This window comes from Gymnoscopelus braueri, assembly GCF_963280865.1.
Source record: "Gymnoscopelus braueri genome assembly, chromosome: 11".
In the NCBI taxonomy this organism is placed as follows: Eukaryota; Metazoa; Chordata; class Actinopteri; order Myctophiformes; family Myctophidae; genus Gymnoscopelus; species Gymnoscopelus braueri.
Window position 1 is genome coordinate 27,456,779 of NC_137613.1, and position 22,636 is coordinate 27,479,414.

Genomic DNA, 22,636 nt, shown 5'->3' on the forward strand with positions numbered 1-22,636 from the left:
ATGGAATCAAAAATGTTAAGGTAGTCCCAGTATGCAAAAGATGTCTGTAGTAGTTTTTAAACCAGGTTTTTAGCCTGCCTGCATGGCATCAGGTGCATCCTGATCGGGAACGCAGCGAACGCGCAAGCACGTTTAACATGGAGGCGTGTTCCCGATCCCATTGAGCCGTCTGAACACTGACATCAAGGTATGTTGTTGTTGGAGACATGATTCCTGATTTTCATCATTGTGAGCTACAATAGATGAAAGGTTGAGTTGTCGTTACCAACGCGCGCGTGTGTGTGTCAGTCATTATGTTTGGCTGCTGTGTTCGTGTGAGTGTGACATTGTGTCTTCCGTGTATACAGAGGTGTTAAAAAAAAAAGAGATGTACCTTTCTTCGCCATCTGAGCTTCCCGTGACCCTGGTGGAGCATTGATGTCACCTGTGCCCTGGAAGTAGATGTATTTCTTCACAGTGATGAGGTTGGGTGCAAACTTCCACACATCCTCTCGGTCATCTATTATACAGACCATTGAATCCCCACAAGGGAAAAGGTTCCTGTCAACCAAAACAGTAGCAAAACGATTGGCCTTTATTGACAGATGTCCAGCGTTCCTCTTGTGGCAGTATGTAGCCATGATGAATCATCACCAGGTTAGAATGAGCCCTGATAATGCCAATCATTATTTCATCATCAAAATGGGTGGGGAAAAAACGGGGACATTTCACGTGTCACGTGGCATTTGTGATAGCCACAAAAACCTGAATACAAAACTGATACCAATTTTAGATTCATAAATATGAGCAATTACGGATACATTTCTTTTCTTATAAAAAAAATGAATTGCTAATACAGTATATAGGTTGAATTAAGCAACAATAAGAATACTTGTTTTGAATATTGGCCAGTTTATCTCTGCCAACCAATGTATCTGTCCGTATGTAGAAGCAATATGAGATCTCTATTCCCCATGCTGGTCTACCAGCTTGCCTTAATGACATTTCTGGACAGGAAATGTCCATGGGAGAAATGGCTATGGAGACTAAAAAGGGACAAAATAAATTCACCACTGCCAGGTTTCAAATGACAGAAAAGACCCAGGCAGACGCTATAATATCAAATCCACAAATTATTTGTTCATTGTTCTCCAATCTCTCAAATCTAAATGAATCAAATATTCACTTTAAACATAACATACAGTAATATGGCAGGGGAATAATATGCCAACTGAAATTGTCTTAACAATAAATACAACTAGATACTGTAAAGAATGTAAATGATGTGTGTAGTTGTTGTTGTTGGGGTATTTGTCACAGTACATTTTACGCATACGTATCTATCTTCTGCTTTTACCCATCATGACTGTTGGGAGAAATGGGAGCTATTAATACAGTGCACGGGGAGCAGTTAAGGGTTAAGTGTCTTGCTCAGGGACACTTCGACACATAGATTGGGCGGGCCCAGGGGCTGAAGCGGTGACCTTCCGATTCCCAGGTGGCCTGTCTACCCACTCAGCTACAGTATGCCACTAGATTAGATATAGATGTAGCTAGTGTAGATTGCAAAGCACTTTTAAAGCAGTTGTAAATAGAGCCCGCCCGATGCCAGACTTTTGGGTCAGATGCTGAGAGTCCTAGACCACCGATTACCAATTTCTAATCAATTTGAAAAAAAATAAATAAATTACATGCAAACAAATGAGTTTAACATGTTGTGAGCTTGTAGATCTGCTTTTTTTCTTTCGCTCTTTCTGAATTCTTATATGACAGGTTGAAAGTGGTAAAAAAAAAAAAACAGCTGCATAATTGCTAATACCGATGTCATCAACAACTTTAAATCATGGCTGATATATTGTCCAAACAATTATAATCGGTCTGGCTTCTGTTATAAATTAGTCTTAAGTTCATGTCCTATGTTTTTCATTATTGTCTCCACCAGACCGAAGGCGTGGCCGAGACTATGTTTTGCACCCTGTCCGTCCGTCCGTCCGTCTGTGTGTGTCCGTCCATCTGTGAACAGCTAATCTCCGGCACCGTTGGCCTAATTGACGTGAAACCATATGCACAAACACTCCCTGAATGCCAGAGCAGAACATAGGCCTGTTATAGTGCCACCAGGAGGCTGATTTTTGCACAATATTTTTGGGGATATTACTCCTAAAGATTTTGTCTCAACATCATGCAAATCGGTACACAGTATCTCAGATTGGCTTCCAAAGTTTGCAGGAATGCTCAAATCATGAAAGCAGCGTGCGATTGCCGTGAAATTTTGCACGCACATTCCCACTACAGTAGGTCGAGGAAGAAATGCCACTTGAAAATGTTCAAATCAGCCTCTTGGTGGCACTATAACAGGCCGATTCATGTTTTTACCTATAACTGCACCGATCTGTGTAAAACTTTAAATGCGAACTCCCTAGAGGCCAAGGAAAAACCTCAACCCTGCATTTTTCACATTTGCCTTTTATAGCGCCACCAGGAGGCCGACTTATGTAAAACATAAACATTTTATTTTACTCCTTTAGATTGTATCCAAATTTCACGCAAATCGGTACACATGATCTCTAGAGTCATGTGATCAAGACGAATCTGTTCGATTTTTCATATTCCATCCTGATTGGCTAAAGTTTGCAGAGTGGCCTGTTTTGAACAAAATGCAGCAAATCATGAACGCAGCGTCCGATTGCGGTGAAACTTTGCAGTTTGCACACACAGTCGCACTACGTTGAGGAACAAATGCCACCCTTTTAACATTGCCCTAATATAGTGCCACCAGGAGGCAGATTTTTTACACAAAAAAATGTATATTACTCCTACAAATTTTGTCCCAACATCACGCAAATCGGTACAGATGATCTCTGTAGTCAAGTGATCAAGACGGATCCGTCTGATTTTTCATATTCCATCATGATTGGCGAATTCCGAACATTGCTGGCCCACAATAACCTACCAGACCGGACGGAGACCTGTGATCCGAAGAGCACTTTTCTAGTTTCTTTTTTTTCTGGCATCCTACTATTTATTATCTTAATGTGAAGCACTTTGGGCTGCATTTTATGTATGAACGGTGCTAAACAAATAAAGCTATTATTATCATTATAAAGAGTGATTGGTTTGTGTGCAATCAATCCAGCTTCCATCTTTGGCTTGAATTCGATGCCTACCTAAGATTCCCTGTCTTGGAGAAAGGGTCGATACACTCGTCTCTGGACAGGATCCGATGAGAGAAGAGTTTCTTTTCAGGATCCAAAAAACCTTGAATGGAAGATAGGAGAGAAAAAAACATTTATTTTCTGCATGGTTGGCCAATAAAGCTTTGATATCGTTGCGGTGGACAATAATTTACAAAAACGCATATCATGCCATGTGAAAAACGACTTGAAACTTGCAATTTAAAACATAAAGTTTTTATGAAAGGGTTTACTAAGGTAATAAAACAAACTGTAATGTTGCCTTAAGTTCCCAAACTTCCCATTGACTTGGATATGGCATGAACGTTTTTAACGTTCATTTATTATAATAATAATAGCTTGAATTTATATAGTGCTTTTTTATGAACCCAAGGACGCTTTATAACCAAAACGATGAATGAACAACCAACCAACCAAACAAAACAACAAACACTATTTGCCATAAGCCTGAGAGAATAGGTGTCTTTTCAAGGCAGCCTTAAGAGTCCAGTGTTGGAGCATGGCGAATCTCCATTGGGAGAGAGTTCCACAGGGTGGGGGCTGCCACACTGAGGGCTCAATACTTTTGAACTTTTACCTTACATTTTTTAATTGAGGACATTCTACAACATTGAGGTATTGTTACATTTATTTAAGTAATAAATATGAGTAATTCTTCCACCATTGTTATCCAACTCTGATGACCTCTATATGTCCGGGCTAGATTAAAATAAAAATCCAATTCAAACTGCATTAAATATTCATTATACTGGGGCACAATAGTTCTGGACTGGGACTGGTTCTCCTCTTCCAGTTTGCAGTCTGAATAACAAGAAGCTGTCAGAGAAGCAAAATGCATGAACTCCAATATCATGCCTGTTGCTACAGTAATATGTTCTCCTCTGTGAGCAACACAGAAGTACATTTAACACTTTGTATACTACCAGCTATCAACCAAAAGGTGGTTTGGGTTATTTACTTAGGCAGGTGGTGGTTAAATTAGTCCTATTTTCTTTTTGAGCAACTATGACCTATTAGACCAGTGGTTCTCAAAAAATGTCATATCAAGGACCCCATAATTGATTGTATGTATTTGTATTTGGCCACAGGATTTTGTGCCAGGGAGCCAGGGACCCCCATGAGAGAAGATTGCCAATATTTGCAAACATTTACTGAAAACAACAGATCTACAAGTTTACAACGTGTCGCATTGCGACGTGTTGTGAGCTTGCCTTGTAGATAGGTTATTTTTTAATAGCCGAAAAATGTTATGGAGCTTAAATGTTTAAACTGCTCCTCATTTAGCTGGAAACCCCTTAAACCCCCTCAAGGACCCCTGGGGGTCCCCAGACCCTACTTTGAAAACCAGTGGTATAGACAAGTTAGTTACCCTGGCCTGATAGCTACTGAGACATATTGGCCACAATGGTGAGCTCACAGCAGCTTAGCCAGGACACAAATAAAAGAAAATGGCTATTATTTTATAACCAGCTCCTTCTATCCTTTAAGCTTGTATTTTTTGTTTTTTTGTTTTCTTCTGCACTAACCATGGCTCCTGTAACATTTAATTTCCCCCATGGGATTCAACCAAATGAATCTAATCTAAACCATAGGCATAGATCTCCCCCTTTTGGTCACACACAGGCAGTACAACAACAATATTTTAGATTTGGCTTCAAAAACTTGAAATAGCTTTTGACAATTTGAACCCTAGTGTCCTGGGGAAAAATAGTATTCTGGGGAGAACATACGACGCAAATAGCAGATCTACAACCTTACTTGCAGATCGTCTATTTCCAGCAAGTGTGTAAAGGTAAAAAGGAGGGGGCATAGTAGAGATTCCTGGGGGACACTGCTCAACTACTGTAAGTATATAGGTTTTAAAGGGTGAAGTTAAACAATTTGCAGTCACAACTGCTACATCTTGCTTTTATGCATGTGCACCAAACCAATTTATAACAGTGGCTGTTGTCTGGAAAAATGTCTTTACATGAAAATGAATCAATGACAACAATACCTGCAATGGTGTGTGCATAAAGACGGCTTCCGAATGTGAACACATGCAGCTCATAGAGTTTGGCGATTTTCTCCAGGAATTCCTTGCAGTGTGGGCGAAGCCGCGTGTGGAGCATAGGCTCCCCTCGTCCGAGCTGGAAGTGGAAAATCCCCTGCGGAATAATGTAAGAAAAATATTACATGAATACATTGGCATAACAAATTAATTTGGAGAGGAATTAATAAAAATAAAAAGAGTTTGAGTGCTAGAAACGTCCGTCCACAGAAAAGAGGCACTGAAAAATATCTGTTAAAAAGGGATTTTTGTTCATGAATCTTTTTATATATAGACAAAAATCATTATGTAAAACATGACTAAATGAAAGAACACCACAACAACAACAAAGAAACTGTCAATAATTTAAAGAACAAGACAGGGTCTAATAACAGACAGGCTTCCCCATAGATCATATTCATGGGGCCTGAAATACATTTTTCAAAATGGGAATTCCCCACCTTGAATACTTCACATTGAGAGGATTTATACACTTTTGGGGTAATATTACTTGTGAGATTAACTAAAGGTACTACTGTCCATCTCAGATTGCATTTCAAAATCTGTAGTGAAGTATGCATTGTAATTCAATGGACTACGGGTGTCACACTACGGGCCGTCCAGTAACTAAAGAACCAGGAGGACAAACACAATGTGGATGGGGCAATATCAATAGAGAAAAGAGAGAGATGGAGAAGGGAGAGACATTTACACCAGTACTTTATTGGTCCGGTGGATTTCAAAGAATATTCTGTGGGGTTCTCTTCAGATGAAAGATTTTCCAATGCACCGACAATAGAACATCTATCTACAAGTTCACAACATGTCACAAGCTTATTATAAAGCTGCTACTTTCGGTGCACGGCACAGTCGTACAACAGAGTATAAGCATAACCGGAGGAGGAGAGGGGCTTGTAGCGTAGAGAGGGGCTACAGCCGGCGGACCATGTCTTGCACGCTTATTTCACTATGATAACCATATAATGAGTTCCCAAAGCAGCTACGGCCAAATATGGTGTGTTGTCTAACCTCAATGGGTTGCATGGCTTCAGGCGCAAACAAATCAGAGATTTCTATATATGGGCATAACGGTCGGAACGGCAGTGCGACGTAGGTGTGAACTCTAGATGCGAGGGCTGATGCGAGGGCTGCATAGTGGCCAGAAACTCCAGAGTCTTTCGGGCCTGGGGTTGCTGTGGCCATCAATTTGTCATATTAGGTAGATCAACAGGCATCCGCTTCCTTGGTTGGCAGACCCAACCCTTCACCTTCGTGGACTGACAAACGTTCCATGGTGTTTGTGCACAATAGGACTTATTTTACACAGCAAGACTTAATGTACTTTTTTGCTAAATAGGCTTTAAACGGCATCCATGTTTGTTGATATCTGGTTGCCGACATTGCTAATCCGAGTACTTTGTTCTACATGTTCAGGCAGCAAAGTGGCCTTTCACACATACAGTTTTAGGGGAAAATCTGTTTCAAGTGGTCTCCATATATGGGCATGTTAACACATTGGGTGCCAAAACCGTATATATACGGTTTTTCAAAAACTGACGTCGGGTGCCAAAACCGTACATAAAAAGAATTTTTTTTTTTTTTTTCAATTTTTTTTTTTTTTCCTTCACAGCACCAGGAGATATCATTGTTCGAAGATTTAGACTCCAATCCACTTCCTGGTTAACTTATGACTTCAAAAACCTGTATCTCGGCTCCTGTGTACTTTTTTTTTTTACAATGTTAATTTAACTATTTTCAACTGGCTGCAACTATGGAACGGATTACCGAATGTTTTTAATTTTTTTCCCCCGATTGTACGAGACCTGTATGTGTGTAATGAGGGGATCACCGTGAGGACGGTGATCACTGAAAATATTTTGTGACTACTTGAAAAAGGTTCAAAAATGGTTAAAAATCCTGGCACTCAACATATAATATTTTAATAAACCTCTGGCACCCCAAGTGTTAAGTCAAGGATGTCAAGTTTGTGACATTTCTTTACCCGTTAACATCGCGTTCGTGGCGACTGACCACCCATCCGCTTTGCTGCCTGAATTTCACTACGTTGCGCAAGACTTGGCTGATTTTAAGAGAATGTAGGATTGGAAGATCGAAAAAGAACAGAAAAAGAAAGCACAGCTCATGGTAACTAATGCTCCACTGGCTAAGAGAAATGATCCGCAGATAGTATAAAACAATTAAAAGAACGCTTTTTGAAACGCTTCCGGCTTCCGGTGAAAACAAATGGAATTCTGGGTAATCGAGGACTACGGAAATTGTATGCAGTGACGGTAGTGACCAGCAGAGGTTGCTAAAAATCGTTATTTGTGAATCTGCATTGTACAACTTTAACATTACGTTTGTGATGTCCCACCTATATATGGGCATGTTACGTCATGGATGTCACTTTTGTGACATTGTTGCACCCGTTAACATTGCAAACTAGAAAATGTGCTCCTCGGAGCACAAGTCTCCGCCAGCAGACCCGTGCTATTTTAATCAAATGAAATCACTTACCCTATCTTTAACCATAGTTCTCTAGGAATGTTCTAATTCTTACTTAAAATAGAACATGTATCTACTGTATCTAATGAGATACAGTAGGGTAAAAGATATATCATCTTTGCTGTGTCTTGTTGTCAGCATTTGTGGCTCGTCTTCGTTTTTTGTCATTTAGGGATTCTTTGTCTCTGTTTAGTGTTCTTTCTCTCTGTTTCTTAGCTTTGGCCTTCTGCGCCTTTGCTTCTTCATCAGGTTTCAGATGATGATTTGCTGCTTCTTCAGTTTGCGTAATGGGAGTTAGTTTCATTGTGTGATCTCAGCCTCTCCTGTCTAAGCTATTTATAAATTTATATTACATATTGTGATGTCACGTGAAACTGACCAATGTTAGGTGTTCTCAGAGGGACACACACACGCACGGACGGGTGATTTGTACTGGAAGGTACTGTTCCAATCAAGACTGATTGATCCTGTCTTACCTCACTTCAAAAACATACATGGCTTTTTGAAGTGACACACCTATTTATAGGATTTTATTTCGTCATGCGTCCCTCTAGCCAATCAAAAGCATTGGTGTCAACATATTGTCACGTGTCACGTGGAGCTTGACCAATGTTAGCTTGGCTAGGGGGGGGGGGGGACACAGCGGGACGAAGCGAAAACATACTCTCCGCCTCCGGCGGAGACAATTAATACTTGATTGAATTAATACTGAGGGCCTGGCGCCACATCAGGGACCTCCATATTTAGGCAAGACTGCCCAGGAATTCAATAGCTCATGACGATGACAGCATCACCCCAATTAGCTTATAAGTGACTGAAGTCGCAAGTACAGAGCACATTGGCCTTCGATCTTGAAGATTATCAATACTTTTAAAATCAATAGCAATCTTATACCCTTAGATTCTCCAATCCTGGGGGCGGGTCTAAGAGTGAAGCGGAAGACTTTCCCGACTCCTACAGGAAACCGTTGTCTGCCACAGACAATTTGAGAGATGAAGATGATGAAGCTGCGAAAGCTTATCATGTGCTTTGCACTTCTTGTGCTCTGCTTGATACATGCCACCAGCAAACCAATCGTAAAGAAGGACCGGGTTTACCACGAAGTCCCGCTCAGTAACCGAAAGCATGACGACTCTCAGAACTTTGACTACGACCATGATGCTTTTCTGGGGCAGGAAGAAGCCAAGACCTTTGACCATCTCGCGCCAGTGGAGAGCAAGAACAGACTTGGCATGTTGGTGGAGCGGATAGATGAGGACATGGATGGTTATGTGACTGTGGAGGAGATGAAGAAGTGGATCAAACAAGTTCAGAACAGATGGATGTATGAAGACGTGGACCGACAGTGGAAGAGTTACGACCTCAACCGTGATAGCCTGGTGTCCTGGGAGGAGTACAAGAACTCCACATCCAGATACATGAAGTTTGACCCTCCCCACAAAGATGCTTACTTACAGATGGCTGCTCGTGATGAGAGGAGGTTTAAAATGGCTGACCTGGATGCAGACATGAAAGTCAACAAGGAGGAGTTTGCTGCCTTCCTTCACCCTGAGCAGTATGACCATATGAAAGACCTTCTAGTGATGGAAGCCTTAGAAGACATTGATAAGAACAGGGATGGACAAATTGACTTGGATGAGTACCTAGGTGACATGTTCAAGTACGTAGGTGAGGGGGGAGGAGGGGATCCTGATGAGCATTTGTGGATGAAGACAGCGAAGGAGCACTTCAAAGAGTTCAGAGACAAGAACAAAGATGGGAAAATGGACAAGGAGGAGATCAGAGACTGGATCCTGCCTGACACAGACTATGCAGGGGCCGAGGCCAAGCACCTGGTCCACCTGTCGGACGTGGACGGGGATGGGCGTCTGACCAGGTCAGAGATCATGAATAAGTATAACCTGTTCGTAGGCAGCATGGCGACTGACTTCGGCCAGGCCCTGCATAGTCCACACGATGAGTTCTAACGCTGGCGCAACTAAGACTTGTGCTCATCTGCAGCAGCACAGATGGCTCTCCTCCCATGTTTTCCGGTGAGATGAGACCACATTGACAATAATGTATTTAATTTCTTTAATGTTTTTTGTTTTGTCTGTTTTTTTATCGAACAGGTGTGAACTCTAGATGCGAGGGCTGATGCGAGGGCTGCATAGTGGCCAGAAACTCCAGAGTCTTTCGGGCCTGGGGTTGCTGTGGCCATCAATTTGTCATATTAGGTAGATCAACAGGCATCCGCTTCCTTGGTTGGCAGACCCAACCCTTCACCTTCGTGGACTGACAAACGTTCCATGGTGTTTGTGCACAATAGGACTTCTTTTACACAGCAAGACTTAATGTACTTTTTTGCTAAATAGGCTTTAAACGGCATCCATGTTTGTTGATATCTGGTTGCCGACATTGCTAATCCGAGTACTTTGTTCTACATGTTCAGGCAGCAAAGTGGCCTTTCACACATACAGTTTTAGGGGAAAATCTGTTTCAAGTGGTCTCCATATATGGGCATGTTAACACATTGGGTGCCAAAACCGTATATATACGGTTTTTCAAAAACTGACGTCGGGTGCCAAAACCGTACATAAAAAGATTTTTTTTTTTTTATTTCAATTTTTTTTTTTTCCTTCACAGCACCAGGAGATATCATTGTTCGAAGATTTAGACTCCAATCCACATCCTGGTTAACTTATGACTTCAAAAACCTGTATCTCGGCTCCTGTGTACTTTTTTTTTTTTACAATGTTAATTTAACTATTTTCAACTGGCTGCAACTATGGAACGGATTACCGAATGTTTTTAATTTTTTCCCCCCGATTGTACGAGACCTGTATGTGTGTAATGAGGGGATCACCGTGAGGACGGTGATCACTGAAAATATTTTGTGACTACTTGAAAAAGGTTCAAAAATGGTTAAAAATCCTGGCACTCAACATATAATATTTTAATAAACCTCTGGCACCCCAAGTGTTAAGTCAAGGATGTCAAGTTTGTGACATTTCTTTACCCGTTAACATCGCGTTCGTGGCGACTGACCACCCATCCGCTTTGCTGCCTGAATTTCACTACGTTGCGCAAGACTTGGCAAATCAAATCCGGATGTCACAAACGTGATGTCTGGATTTGGACAGAAATGTAATAATAGTAATGTTAAAGTAATACTAGGTAACGTTTTCAACAAAACTAAAGTTAAATTGTATATCTTTTGTGAGTGGCAAAAGTTTCACAACACCCACTCCATGAATTTCACCCCCGGAAGCCTTTTATTTATATATTTTCTATTGAACGCTGTCGGGGGGGACTTTCCCGGGAAAATGACGTTCCTGGCCGACGTCATGACGTCGTGGCCGACGTCCTGGCAGGAACTACCGCAACGGTTTCCTGTTTGGCCAGGAACTACCGCGCTAATAACAAAAAGGAACCTCACGCTGATTTTAAGAGAATGTAGGATTGGAAGATCGAAAAAGAACAGAAAAAGAAAGCACAGCTCATGGTAACTAATGCTCCACTGGCTAAGAGAAATGATCCGCAGATAGTATAAAACAATTAAAAGAACGCTTTTTGAAACGCTTCCGACTTCCGGTGAAAACAAATGGAATTCTGGGTAATCGAGGACTACGGAAATTGTATGCAGTGACGGTAGTGACCAGCAGAGGTTGCTAAAAATCGTTATTTGTGAATCTGCATTGTACAACTTTAACATTACGTTTGTGATGTCCCACCTATATATGGGCATGTTACGTCATGGATGTCACTTTTGTGACATTGTTGCACCCGTTAACATTGCAAACTAGAAAATGTGCTCCTCGGAGCACAAGTCTCCGCCAGCAGACCCGTGCTATTTTAATCAAATGAAATCACTTACCCTATCTTTAACCATAGTTCTCTAGGAATGTTCTAATTCTTACTTAAAATAGAACATGTATCTACTGTATCTAATGAGATACAGTAGGGTAAAAGATATATCATCTTTGCTGTGTCTTGTTGTCAGCATTTGTGGCTCGTCTTCGTTTTTTGTCATTTAGGGATTCTTTGTCTCTGTTTAGTGTTCTTTCTCTCCGTTTCTTAGCTTTGGCCTTCTGCGCCTTTGCTTCTTCATCAGGTTTCAGATGATGATTTGCTGCTTCTTCAGTTTGCGTAATGGGAGTTAGTTGCATTGTGTGATCTCAGCCTCTCCTGTCTAAGCTATTTATAAATTTATTACATATTGTGATGTCACGTGAAACTGACCAATGTTAGGTGTTCTCAGAGGGACACACACACGCACGGACGGGTGATTTGTACTGGAAGGTACTGTTCCAATCAAGACTGATTGATCCCGTCTTACCTCACTTCAAAAACATACATGGCTTTTTGAAGTGACACACCTATTTATAGGATTTTATTTCGTCATGCGTCCCTCTAGCCAATCAAAAGCATTGGTGTCAACATATTGTCACGTGTCACGTGGAGCTTGACCAATGTTAGCTTGGCTAGGGGGGGGGGGGGGGGGGGGACACAGCGGGACGAAGCGAAAACATACTCTCCGCCTCCGGCGGAGACAATTAATACTTGATTGAATTAATACTGAGGGCCTGGCGCCACATCAGGGACCTCCATATTTAGGCAAGACTGCCCAGGAATTCAATAGCTCATGACGATGACAGCATCACCCCAATTAGCTTATAAGTGACTGAAGTCGCAAGTACAGAGCACATTGGCCTTCGATCTTGAAGATTATCAATACTTTTAAAATCAATAGCAATCTTATACCCTTAGATTCTCCAATTCTGGGGGCGGGTCTAAGAGTGAAGCGGAAGACTTTCCCGACTCCTACAGGAAACCGTTGTCTGCCACAGACAATTTGAGAGATGAAGATGATGAAGCTGCGAAAGCTTATCATGTGCTTTGCACTTCTTGTGCTCTGCTTGATACATGCCACCAGCAAACCAATCGTAAAGAAGGACCGGGTTTACCACGAAGTCCCGCTCAGTAACCGAAAGCATGACGACTCTCAGAACTTTGACTACGACCATGATGCTTTTCTGGGGCAGGAAGAAGCCAAGACCTTTGACCATCTCGCGCCAGTGGAGAGCAAGAACAGACTTGGCATGTTGGTGGAGCGGATAGATGAGGACATGGATGGTTATGTGACTGTGGAGGAGATGAAGAAGTGGATCAAACAAGTTCAGAACAGATGGATGTATGAAGACGTGGACCGACAGTGGAAGAGTTACGACCTCAACCGTGATAGCCTGGTGTCCTGGGAGGAGTACAAGAACTCCACATCCAGATACATGAAGTTTGACCCTCCCCACAAAGATGCTTACTTACAGATGGCTGCTCGTGATGAGAGGAGGTTTAAAATGGCTGACCTGGATGCAGACATGAAAGTCAACAAGGAGGAGTTTGCTGCCTTCCTTCACCCTGAGCAGTATGACCATATGAAAGACCTTCTAGTGATGGAAGCCTTAGAAGACATAGATAAGAACAGGGATGGACAAATTGACTTGGATGAGTACCTAGGTGACATGTTCAAGTACGTAGGTGAGGGGGGAGGAGGGGATCCTGATGAGCATTTGTGGATGAAGACAGCGAAGGAGCACTTCAAAGAGTTCAGAGACAAGAACAAAGATGGGAAAATGGACAAGGAGATCAGAGACTGGATCCTGCCCGACACAGACTATGCAGGGGCCGAGGCCAAGCACCTGGTCCACCTGTCGGACGTGGACGGGGATGGGCGTCTGACCAGGTCAGAGATCATGAATAAGTATAACCTGTTCGTAGGCAGCATGGCGACTGACTTCGGCCAGGCCCTGCATAGTCCACACGATGAGTTCTAACGCTGGCGCACCTAAGACTTGTGCTCATCTGCAGCAGCACAGATGGCTCTCCTCCCATGTTTTCCGGTGAGATGAGACCACATTGACAATAATTTATTTAATTTCTTTAATGTTTTTTGTTTTGTCTGTTTTTTTATCGAACAGCAATAAAAAGGGCTGAGAACCAGTATATTTTATTTTATGCTTATCTGCCCTTTGCCCAGCACCTAGACACTGCATAGGATATGCATGCACTCTCTCTTTAGTCACTTGAGATCAAATTTGTTTGTTTTTTCTTCCCCAGAAGTGAGATTTGGCCACAATGGCAGTTGGTAAAAAAGACATGCAAGATACAGAAAGACAAGAACATCAGAAAGGCAGATGATGAGGCGACCCGATAGCTGAGTGGTGAGGGCGAATACCATATGGCCGCAGTGTCTTATTTGCAGAGCAGTGTTTCAAAATGGTCCTGTCAACTGGAAGTTTTTATTTGAAACCGACTGTTTTCCCCCCCGTCCCTTCATGTGTATACGTTTCTTTGGGCAGACTTTTCTTTCCCTGCGGACCTGCCATGTGGATGTTTATTTATGCCCTATGTTTTTTTGTTTGTTTTTTGCATGGCGGATGGGGTAAAAGTGAGCTTGATTGTATTTTATTTTTATTTTTTCCAAACTGTCACAGCACTGCCATAATAATCATGTGACTTGCAAGCTTGCAACTGTGGGCAAATGTCTCAAAGTTGGTGTTGTAAACTAGAAAGTAGTAGTAGTTCCATATAATAATACATTATTCACACTTAACTCTATAACTGCCAAAGACGTTTATAAACGTCTTTGAGAAATTAGCTGTTGCCTGCCAAAGACGTTTAAAAACGTCCTGAAAAAAAAAATTAAAAAAAAAAAAAAAAAATCTAAAAAGATTCTCTAATTATTTAGTATTGACACCTTTTCGATATTCCAAACGAATAAGGAGATAACAATTTCCAAAGATTTGCTGCTCCATCCACTTCAATGTTAAAATTGAAACGGACAAACAATTCACAATGTTTTTTGGTTTGAAACTACTGGTTTTGAGCTATTTTCAAACATCAAACAACACATGACAACAAGGTCAAATTGACCTCGTTGACATTTGTGAAACCACACCTGAATCTCATCTGTGATTAGAAATTTTCTGGGGATCAATCATACTTGAGAAAAATATTTTGTGGCTATGCGAAAAAGTACCAAAATCGGTCAAAACCCTGGCAGAGGCTACAGACTGTTCTGAAAAAACTCTGGCAGGGTAAGAGTTAAAAAGGTTTTAATGTTTCAAAACTTTTTTCACCATTTCAAAACTAAAGTTTCAATGTTTAAATGGTCAAAATGTATTTTACTAAACAGAAAGTTATAATTCAGAATAGGAATAGAGCTAAAAAAAAAAAAAAAGGCGGGGGTTGAAAAGGAAGGGGCCTACTATAGACCACCGGTTAATTAAGTATACATATATAGGGTTTAAGTCTATAAAGAGTTCAGTGTGAAGCAAGATAGAGAGAGTAGATTACCTTATTGGACAGGCGCTGACAGTGTTGCTCAGTGGTGTGGATGAGTGTCTGGTCCAGATCTACCATTAAGACCAGTTTCTTGTTCTTATGCAGTCTCTTCTGGTCCTCCCTGCCAAGCTCCTCTGCTTGCTGGAAGGGTGAGATGGATCAGTATAGAGTAAATAACAAGAAATCAAGCAACAACATCAAATCCAACACTGTATACGTTCATATACGCAGGGGAAGACATTATGGGAAATTTGCCACTGGCCCTCTGGGCAGAGCCACAGCAGATGGCTCTGTGTGTGATCCAAAACGTTATGTTTTAACGGTATCGTTTTAAAAAACACAGTAGTACAGGGTAATGGTGTGAAATTATTAGATGTTAATGTTTTAATTTTATTTTCAAGGCATTATTTTCACTGGCCCCACCGGGCAAGTGCTTGGTGCGTTCTGCTGGCTTGGACGGTTTAAAAAGTACATCCAGGCAACTGGGCCATTTATATTGTTGATCCCTGATACATATGCGATTGTTGTGTACAGAAATTGCTATGGAAGACCAACATAAGGGCAATTCAGCATTTGTTTACAAAAAGAGCAAATGCCAAGTCGTAGGCCTACTTTATACTGTGTGAGCCAAAAAACAATGTTTTTTTATTTGTTATATTTTTAATGTATCAATGAATCGACACGAAAACAATTATAACTGACTGAACCAATTATAACCAATTATGCCCTATTTTTCATGCTTTATCATACAACTGTCACGCAAGAATAGCCAACCTACAAGCTCACAATGCCTCACATCGCGATGCGTTGTGAACTTGTAGATCTATTTTTTCCTTTTTTTCCTTTTTTGAAAGAAAAAAAGACACATAACAAAACAGATTCTTGTTAAAATAATCAATTAAATTGATTTGTTCGATGTAACTGTTGCACCCATAATTCCATAGCCTGGCTACTAAGTCCAGGTGTCCCTAGAATCCCACGCCTCACCTCTGAGCTGACCATCAACTCAGGGACACTGTGCACCATGGAGACTGTTGCCGTGGAGATGGGTGCTTGCTGTCTCCCATTCCTGTTCTCAAGCCTGAGAGAGAGAAGAAAAAAAAGAGTGGGAGTAAAGCATTTAGTGGTTTGTGTTTTCTATGGACCTTGAACATTTATTGTGATTGTGTAGAAAAGCAGCTCATTGTGAGGGCAACAACAAACATGCAGATTAAATTAGCAAGGCATGCCAGTGGTTGCTGACAGCTGGTTTGACTCAAACAGGCAAGCAGGCTGTGGAAAGTCCTCATATCAACGTTGTTTATAGAGAATACCTGAGTTCCTCAGCTTTTAACTGGCTGGGTATATTTCCACAACTTAACTCCATCGACATTGTTGTTCAAAAACTGAATTCCAAGTTATTCTAACCTAATGTTGCCATCCACATCAACGGGAGTCAATGTGCATTTTATCAGCAATCATTGCAACACTCCTGACATGTTGCTTGTGAAATTGCTTTCAAGCCATAACTTTAAAAACAGGCAGCAGGGTTTGAATCAGTGTGTTAATAAGCAAAACAAATGTAGCAAAGAATGTTTATCAGCTACAGCTACAAATTTCTGCCGAATATCAGCTGTTTCCTAAATACACAGCAGGGAAACCGTTGTTGTAAATGTGTTGTTTAAGAAAGTTTTTATGATTCTTTGGCACACCAAGCAAAGAAACGTGTTGCTTTGTACAGCAGCTCTTTGTATTACACTTGTGGCTCCACCTGGTGGCCTGAAATTAACACACTCTATGACAAACAAGTGAGATAGTTCCAAAACACATGCATAAGGCACTGAATCAATTAATTTATTTATTTATTAGATTAGAGCATGCAATTGCAGCACAAATGTTTCACATCTGCATTAGATAAAGTTACACCAGCCCTTTATGAACAAGCAAGGTGCTGTTGTCCACCACCACTTGTCCAAAGCATCTGCTGTAGCACTCATAAGTCACAACTGTTGGATCGATCCAGAGCTACCAAGAGCTACATAACAGTGACTGCCCATCATATCACCCCTGAGTGGAACACGGTAAGCCAAATCAAGAACTGTTGATGACAGAAGTTCATAATAACTGACATTTAATTTTATGCTTATTACTGTACCAAAAACGAACCGAACTGTGGCTTTAAAGCCGAAAACAAAACTGAACTTTGTGTGTACCATTACACACCTACTGCATTAAGCTCAAGCATCTATCACAAATCTCCAAAATGAGAAAGAAAAGCTGAAAAACTACATTCATCCTCTACTACTATAGCTGAGGAGTGAGTGAGTGAGTGAGTGTGTTTACTTACAGAGTCAGATCCTGGCCACATTCAGCACACAATCCCTTCATTACTATGGGGTGGTTGCATTCTTCTATTCTGACAATGACACCCCTAAAGAGAAGAGACGCATTAGTTGACATTTTTACAATCCAGGATTTATTTTCTAACATATAAATTAAGGTTGTATTGATATTAATTATTTTATATTTTACTATTAAATCCAGTTGATAGAGGTCATGTTCACAATTACAAATGAGCACAAATACGTAATACAAACAATTAGAAAAACATGCAACATGTTTTCTAATAGGATGATCACCAAGGGAATAAGAACACAAGCTATTTGGTGGCAGGGGCTACAGATTTGTTCACGTGTGTCTGACTGATTGGGCCTTTAACATGCAACGATGTAGATAAAGTAGCTATCATGACAACAGACCCCAAAGGGACATGTTATCACCCCAGGCAATGAGGCAGCTATTACTATATACCAGTGTTGCCCAAACATAGGGTCCTGTTTATACAGTATGGCTCGCAACAGTAAATGTCCCCTTTTTTTAACTTTCAGTAAAGTATGAACTTAACTGAACTGTGGTCAGGAGTTTCTTCCTTGTTTTGCGTTTTGTTGAATTGAAGGAACTGAACTGCACTGATGTTAACCGTTTGATGAACTCAACTGGATTATTAAGGAACAACTGGAATTGACCACATTTTATCGTCAAATTGCAATGTTGACAGGTATGCTCTAGCCCTAGAAAAGCTGATATTCCACACACTGCATGCGTTCCATATTGCCATAGCACACTCCAATGCAATTTCATGGAGGGATTCATCTCCATGGCATTCTAATCAAATAAAATAAAAATAAGGGACGAAAGATCAACATATTTTCAAACTCATCTGGATAATAAAATATTACTATGTGATAATGCCATGTGAATAATGTTTTCTCATGAAACACAATGTATTTTCAGGTAGAGCACCACCACCACCAGTAGCTTATACATTAAATGTAGGTCTTATGGAAATTCATAGTGTACTTTTCTTAAGTTTGGGTCCCGGAGAGACACTACACTAAATTTGACTTTTGGATCTTGAACTGAAAAAGTCTGTGAACACCTGATTTATACCAGTTGGTCTCAAACATTTTCATGTCAGGGACCCCGTACTGACGACGGCTGGATAGCCGAAACGTTTGTTCATTTTAGAGACATGAACACGAACAAGAAATAATAAAAAAAAAGTAAACTCACTCTTGGCACTCTGAAAGTGACCCATTACTTTTATAAATGTAACCCTAGTAGCCAGCGGACCACCATTTGAAAATATTTTGTTCCAGGGCAACCCCAAAATATAAGAGAAGTATTTTGTTTTGGTGAGGTTATATTTAGTAAAGCATTTTACAACTATCATATACTTTAGAAGTTTAGATAGGGCGATATTAGTCATTCTTACACATTCTCTCCTTGAACTAACTTCTATCTGGTGAAATAATTCAACTGTTCCTCATTTTGCTGCGGACAACCCAGTCAACCCAGTCAAAGGACCAGTCAATGACCATGTTCCTTAATTTCCCCTCGGGGATGAATAAAGTACCTACCTACCTACCCCACACCCACAGTGAGAGCAGAGTACCACTGACACTGTGAGTGACTATACAAGCAACACTCGTTTTTTCTCCGTATTTTTAAGTAAGACTTTTACCCAGAAAACAGGTGAAGTTTGCTGTCAAAGTCGACTGGTTATCTAATAACACAGCAAGGGCTGAATGCTGTTAAACAAAAACAAAAAAAAACGAATTACGAGTGAATTCTGCGACAGCGCAGGCTTTTACACTACAAGGCAGGCACAAAGTGAAAAGTAAAACACATGGAGGATGAGAGAGTCCTCCATGTGTTTTTGACTTTACACTTTGCCTCCTGCCTGCGTAGCTGTCACCCATCCCATCCCCGTGATGTGTGTATGTTCTGAGTCAAGTCAGTCAACACACGGGGCAACAACATGGTTTCGTAAACGTTCAATTGAATAGCCCTGAGAGGGTGTCACTTGTGAAAAAAATAGCAGCCTACTTGTTACATGTTGATTTTTGACAAGCGACGCCGTCGTACTACGCAGTACAAGCGAGGCTTTAGCGAAGCGGCTAATAGCACCGTTAGCTGGCTAACATGCTAACGGTAATCGGAAGACTCGCCCCAAAACACACTTGCCCCCATTGTTTTTGCGGACCGCTCGCCCCCAGCGGTCATTTTATTCTTGTATTTGTTTTACTGGGGTTAAGGTTAGGAATAAGTTTAGCGTTAGGCATAGTTTTACTGAGGTTACGTTTAGGAATTAGGTTAGGTTTAGGTATATAGTTTTACTGAGGTTAAGATTAAGAATAAGTTTAATTTCAGGCATAGCTTTACTGAGGTTATACGTTCAGGAATAAGGTTAGTTTTGGACATGGTTTTACTGAGGTTCAGAGGTTACGTTCAGGAATAAGGCTAATTGTAGATTTAGTTTCACTGAGGTTACATTCAGGAATACATGGTGGCGACCGTTCCGAGGTCGCCGGAATAGACCCGTGGCGACTGTTTTGGGGCGAGCGTTCTTGTACCCATGCTAACGCGTTTACATTTTGCCGCAAATGTTGTTGCCTGAAAACGACAACACCGTGTGGGTACGAGGAGAGCGAGCAGGTCGGTTCGTGTCAAGCCAGGACGGTACCAGTCGGTTCGGCTCGCTCGCTCACTCACCCAGCGGGTATGACTTGTCCGGGCTGACAGCACAGCTCCTTCACCACCCCGGCACGGTCCGACTTCAGCTTCTTTTCGGGCAGCCTGTTTGAATGCTCCGCCGCCGCCGGGGGCCGGGCCTCCCTCTCCGCCGGGGATATGCAGGGGACGCATAGCGCCAGCACGGAGTCCACGTTCACCGAAGAGCCGGGCCTGACTTTCCACTCCACCAGCCGCAGAGGGAGAGCCGAGGCCGGCGAGCAAACGTCCCCCCACTGCTGCTGCTGCTGCACCGCGGGGCCTCCCTGCTCCACCACCGGGCCGCCGGGGCCACAACCACCTCCAGAATCTGCAGGATCCTCCATCTAGTGGTTCTCTCTCTCTTCAGAATCCCTTATCCGTTAACTTTCCGTTAATAAAACATAGATTATTTCCCTTCCCTTCCTCCAGGTCGTGCCGGTCGTTAAAGAAAAGAGAATCTTTTTTTTGTGTGGTTTTGTTTATTTATTTTGCCTCTGCTGTGTGATGAGGTATAAAATAAATGCAAAAAACGTGCAGCTTTGCTGGTGGAGAGCAGAGTGATCGATGCAACACACAGACACACAGGTTCGCTCTTCCCGCCCGTAAACAGGAAAGAGACCGCATGCGACACGGTCGTACGACGGCATCCGGTGCGCTGGGATGATGATGATGATGATGATCAGTGGTGAAAAAAGTAAAAGTATCAATATAGGCTACTGCGATATAGAAATATTCTGTTACGTAAGTAAAAGTACGGAATTCTAAATTTACTTGAGTAAAAGAAAGTGCAAACGTATTGGTATCAAAATCACAAAATGTAGGCCTACTTAAAGTACCTAAAGTAGAAAGTACTCATTATGCAAAATGTCCCATTTCAAGTTTTCAAACGTCTAAATATTTTGATTTTTTTTTCCAATAGCCGAAACCGAAAGTACAGTACTTGAGTAAATGTACTTAGTTACTTTACACCACTAATGATGATGACGATGATATAATGTGACTTTAACGTGATGACTGTTAAAATATTAGCCTACTCATGATTGAATAACATAAACAAGACATTGAAAAACATGCTGAACATTTATTTTTGGAAAGTTTTCACCTATGCCCAATATAGGGATTATACCAGCCAGGTTGAAAGTGGTTAATATTACATTTCAAATATTTTAGTAGATGATAAAAAATATGAACACATTACTTTTTATTCATTGCCATCAGATTTTTCATGACGTATTTATTTTTAATTGCACTGTCCGTGTGTTTTCATTTTCTATGCCTGTGAAGCACTTTGTAAACGTTTTTTTAATACACTGGTTTTGTGATGTTTTTATGCCAATGTTTTACCCTGTCTGTAGCAAAGATTCTTCTTATTATAATCATTATTATAAGCTTGCATAATACATTGAGTACAGTACTCTACAGACCATCTGGATTGCTGTGACCCTACGAGGGTTACCTGATGTAACATGATGTAACTTAAGAATAATACTTTTTCTCTTGTGGGAATTCATAAGGGAGGGTGACAGCGTGTGTGTGTGTGTGTGTGTGTGTGTGTGTGTGTGTGTGTGTGTGTGTGTGTGTGTGTGTGTGTGTCGCGCGCGTGCGTGTGAGTATATAAACTTGATTTTTGAAAGGTCACCATAACGTCAATATCAGCTGACGTCTTTTCCGTTGTATCCCATGGCACGGAAGGACGCTCGCAATGACAATCCCATGACCTGGAAGGACGGTCGTGGTGATTGGCTAGTTGATTGTCAGGCGATGAGCACACCAGATATTTCTAGGATACGACATTGACTCTGCGCGGAGTGTCCACATTATTTTTGTTATATATCACACCTCATCTAGACAGATACTGCTATCCCTTTGTCGAGCGAAGCATGCCAAATAAAAAGGATCGTGCAACGAAGTACAATTAAGCCTCTTTGCTCTTTAATTGGTGCAGGCGAGGTAGGCTACACGCACTTCCGCTTGTTTACTACGTCAGTGTCGTATCCTTGGTAGTACCTTCACAGAACAGATCTGCAAGCTAACAACGCTTTGCATCATTACTGATCGCGATGCGTTGTTAGCAGTGTTGCCAGGTATTGCGAGAGAAACAAGCAACCAGGTTTATGAAAACAATCCCGAAATAAGCAACTTAACTTAATAAAGTCACATAATAAATGAAATTGGAAGCAAGCCTAATAGTCTACTTGCCAGCCCATAGAGCCCCATGTGAACCCGGAAATGTTGAGTACACCAAAGTTTTATGTTGAGCAATTTTCAGAATTAGCGTAATTAACTTTTATTAGCATAATCACCTATATGGACAATATTTCAGCAATAGTCCCGGGCCTTAGGGATATTTTTGCGCTAATCAGTCTTAAATGCACCAAATTTGGCCTAGATGTAGCCCAGGGCATGCGCTAATGATTTAGCTTGGGCGCCCGAGCGGGCGACCTTTGGGGTCGCCATAGCGGCCAAATCCAAAATGGCCACCATGTAAAACGGTTTTGGCTGTAACTTTCGAACCAGATGAGCTACAAATACAAACTTGGTGTCTATTTCATGTTTTTTGACTATTGCAAAC

The 22,636-nt window shown here is 41.4% G+C and overlaps 3 protein-coding genes across 3 annotated transcripts in view; 2 read left to right on the forward strand and 1 right to left on the reverse strand.

Moving 5' to 3' along the window:
- Positions 1-20,894, reverse strand: part of ctdp1 (CTD (carboxy-terminal domain, RNA polymerase II, polypeptide A) phosphatase, subunit 1) — a 106,977-nt gene extending 86,083 nt beyond the window's left edge. The window contains exons 1-7 of the mRNA XM_080442065.1: positions 20,065-20,894; positions 17,357-17,440; positions 16,018-16,111; positions 15,043-15,171; positions 5,170-5,320; positions 3,147-3,237; positions 374-540 (exon numbers count right to left, since the gene is read on the reverse strand). Of these exons, the coding sequence (XP_080298191.1) occupies positions 374-540; positions 3,147-3,237; positions 5,170-5,320; positions 15,043-15,171; positions 16,018-16,111; positions 17,357-17,440; positions 20,065-20,408 (1,060 nt within the window). The 5' untranslated portion in view covers positions 20,409-20,894. The remainder of the gene's footprint in view (positions 1-373; positions 541-3,146; positions 3,238-5,169; positions 5,321-15,042; positions 15,172-16,017; positions 16,112-17,356; positions 17,441-20,064) is intronic.
- Positions 8,700-9,674, forward strand: LOC308095877 (calumenin-B-like; the record flags this gene model as incomplete). The annotated part of the gene is made up of 1 exon (XM_080443009.1): positions 8,700-9,674. One exon carries the CDS (start codon positions 8,700-8,702, stop codon positions 9,672-9,674), a length of 975 nt encoding a protein of 324 aa, XP_080299135.1.
- Positions 12,549-13,520, forward strand: LOC308095423 (calumenin-B-like; the record flags this gene model as incomplete). Its single annotated transcript, XM_080442482.1, has 1 exon — positions 12,549-13,520. The coding sequence occupies one exon, from the start codon at positions 12,549-12,551 to the stop codon at positions 13,518-13,520; it is 972 nt and encodes a 323-aa protein (XP_080298608.1).
- Positions 20,895-22,636: the final 1,742 nt, after the last annotated feature.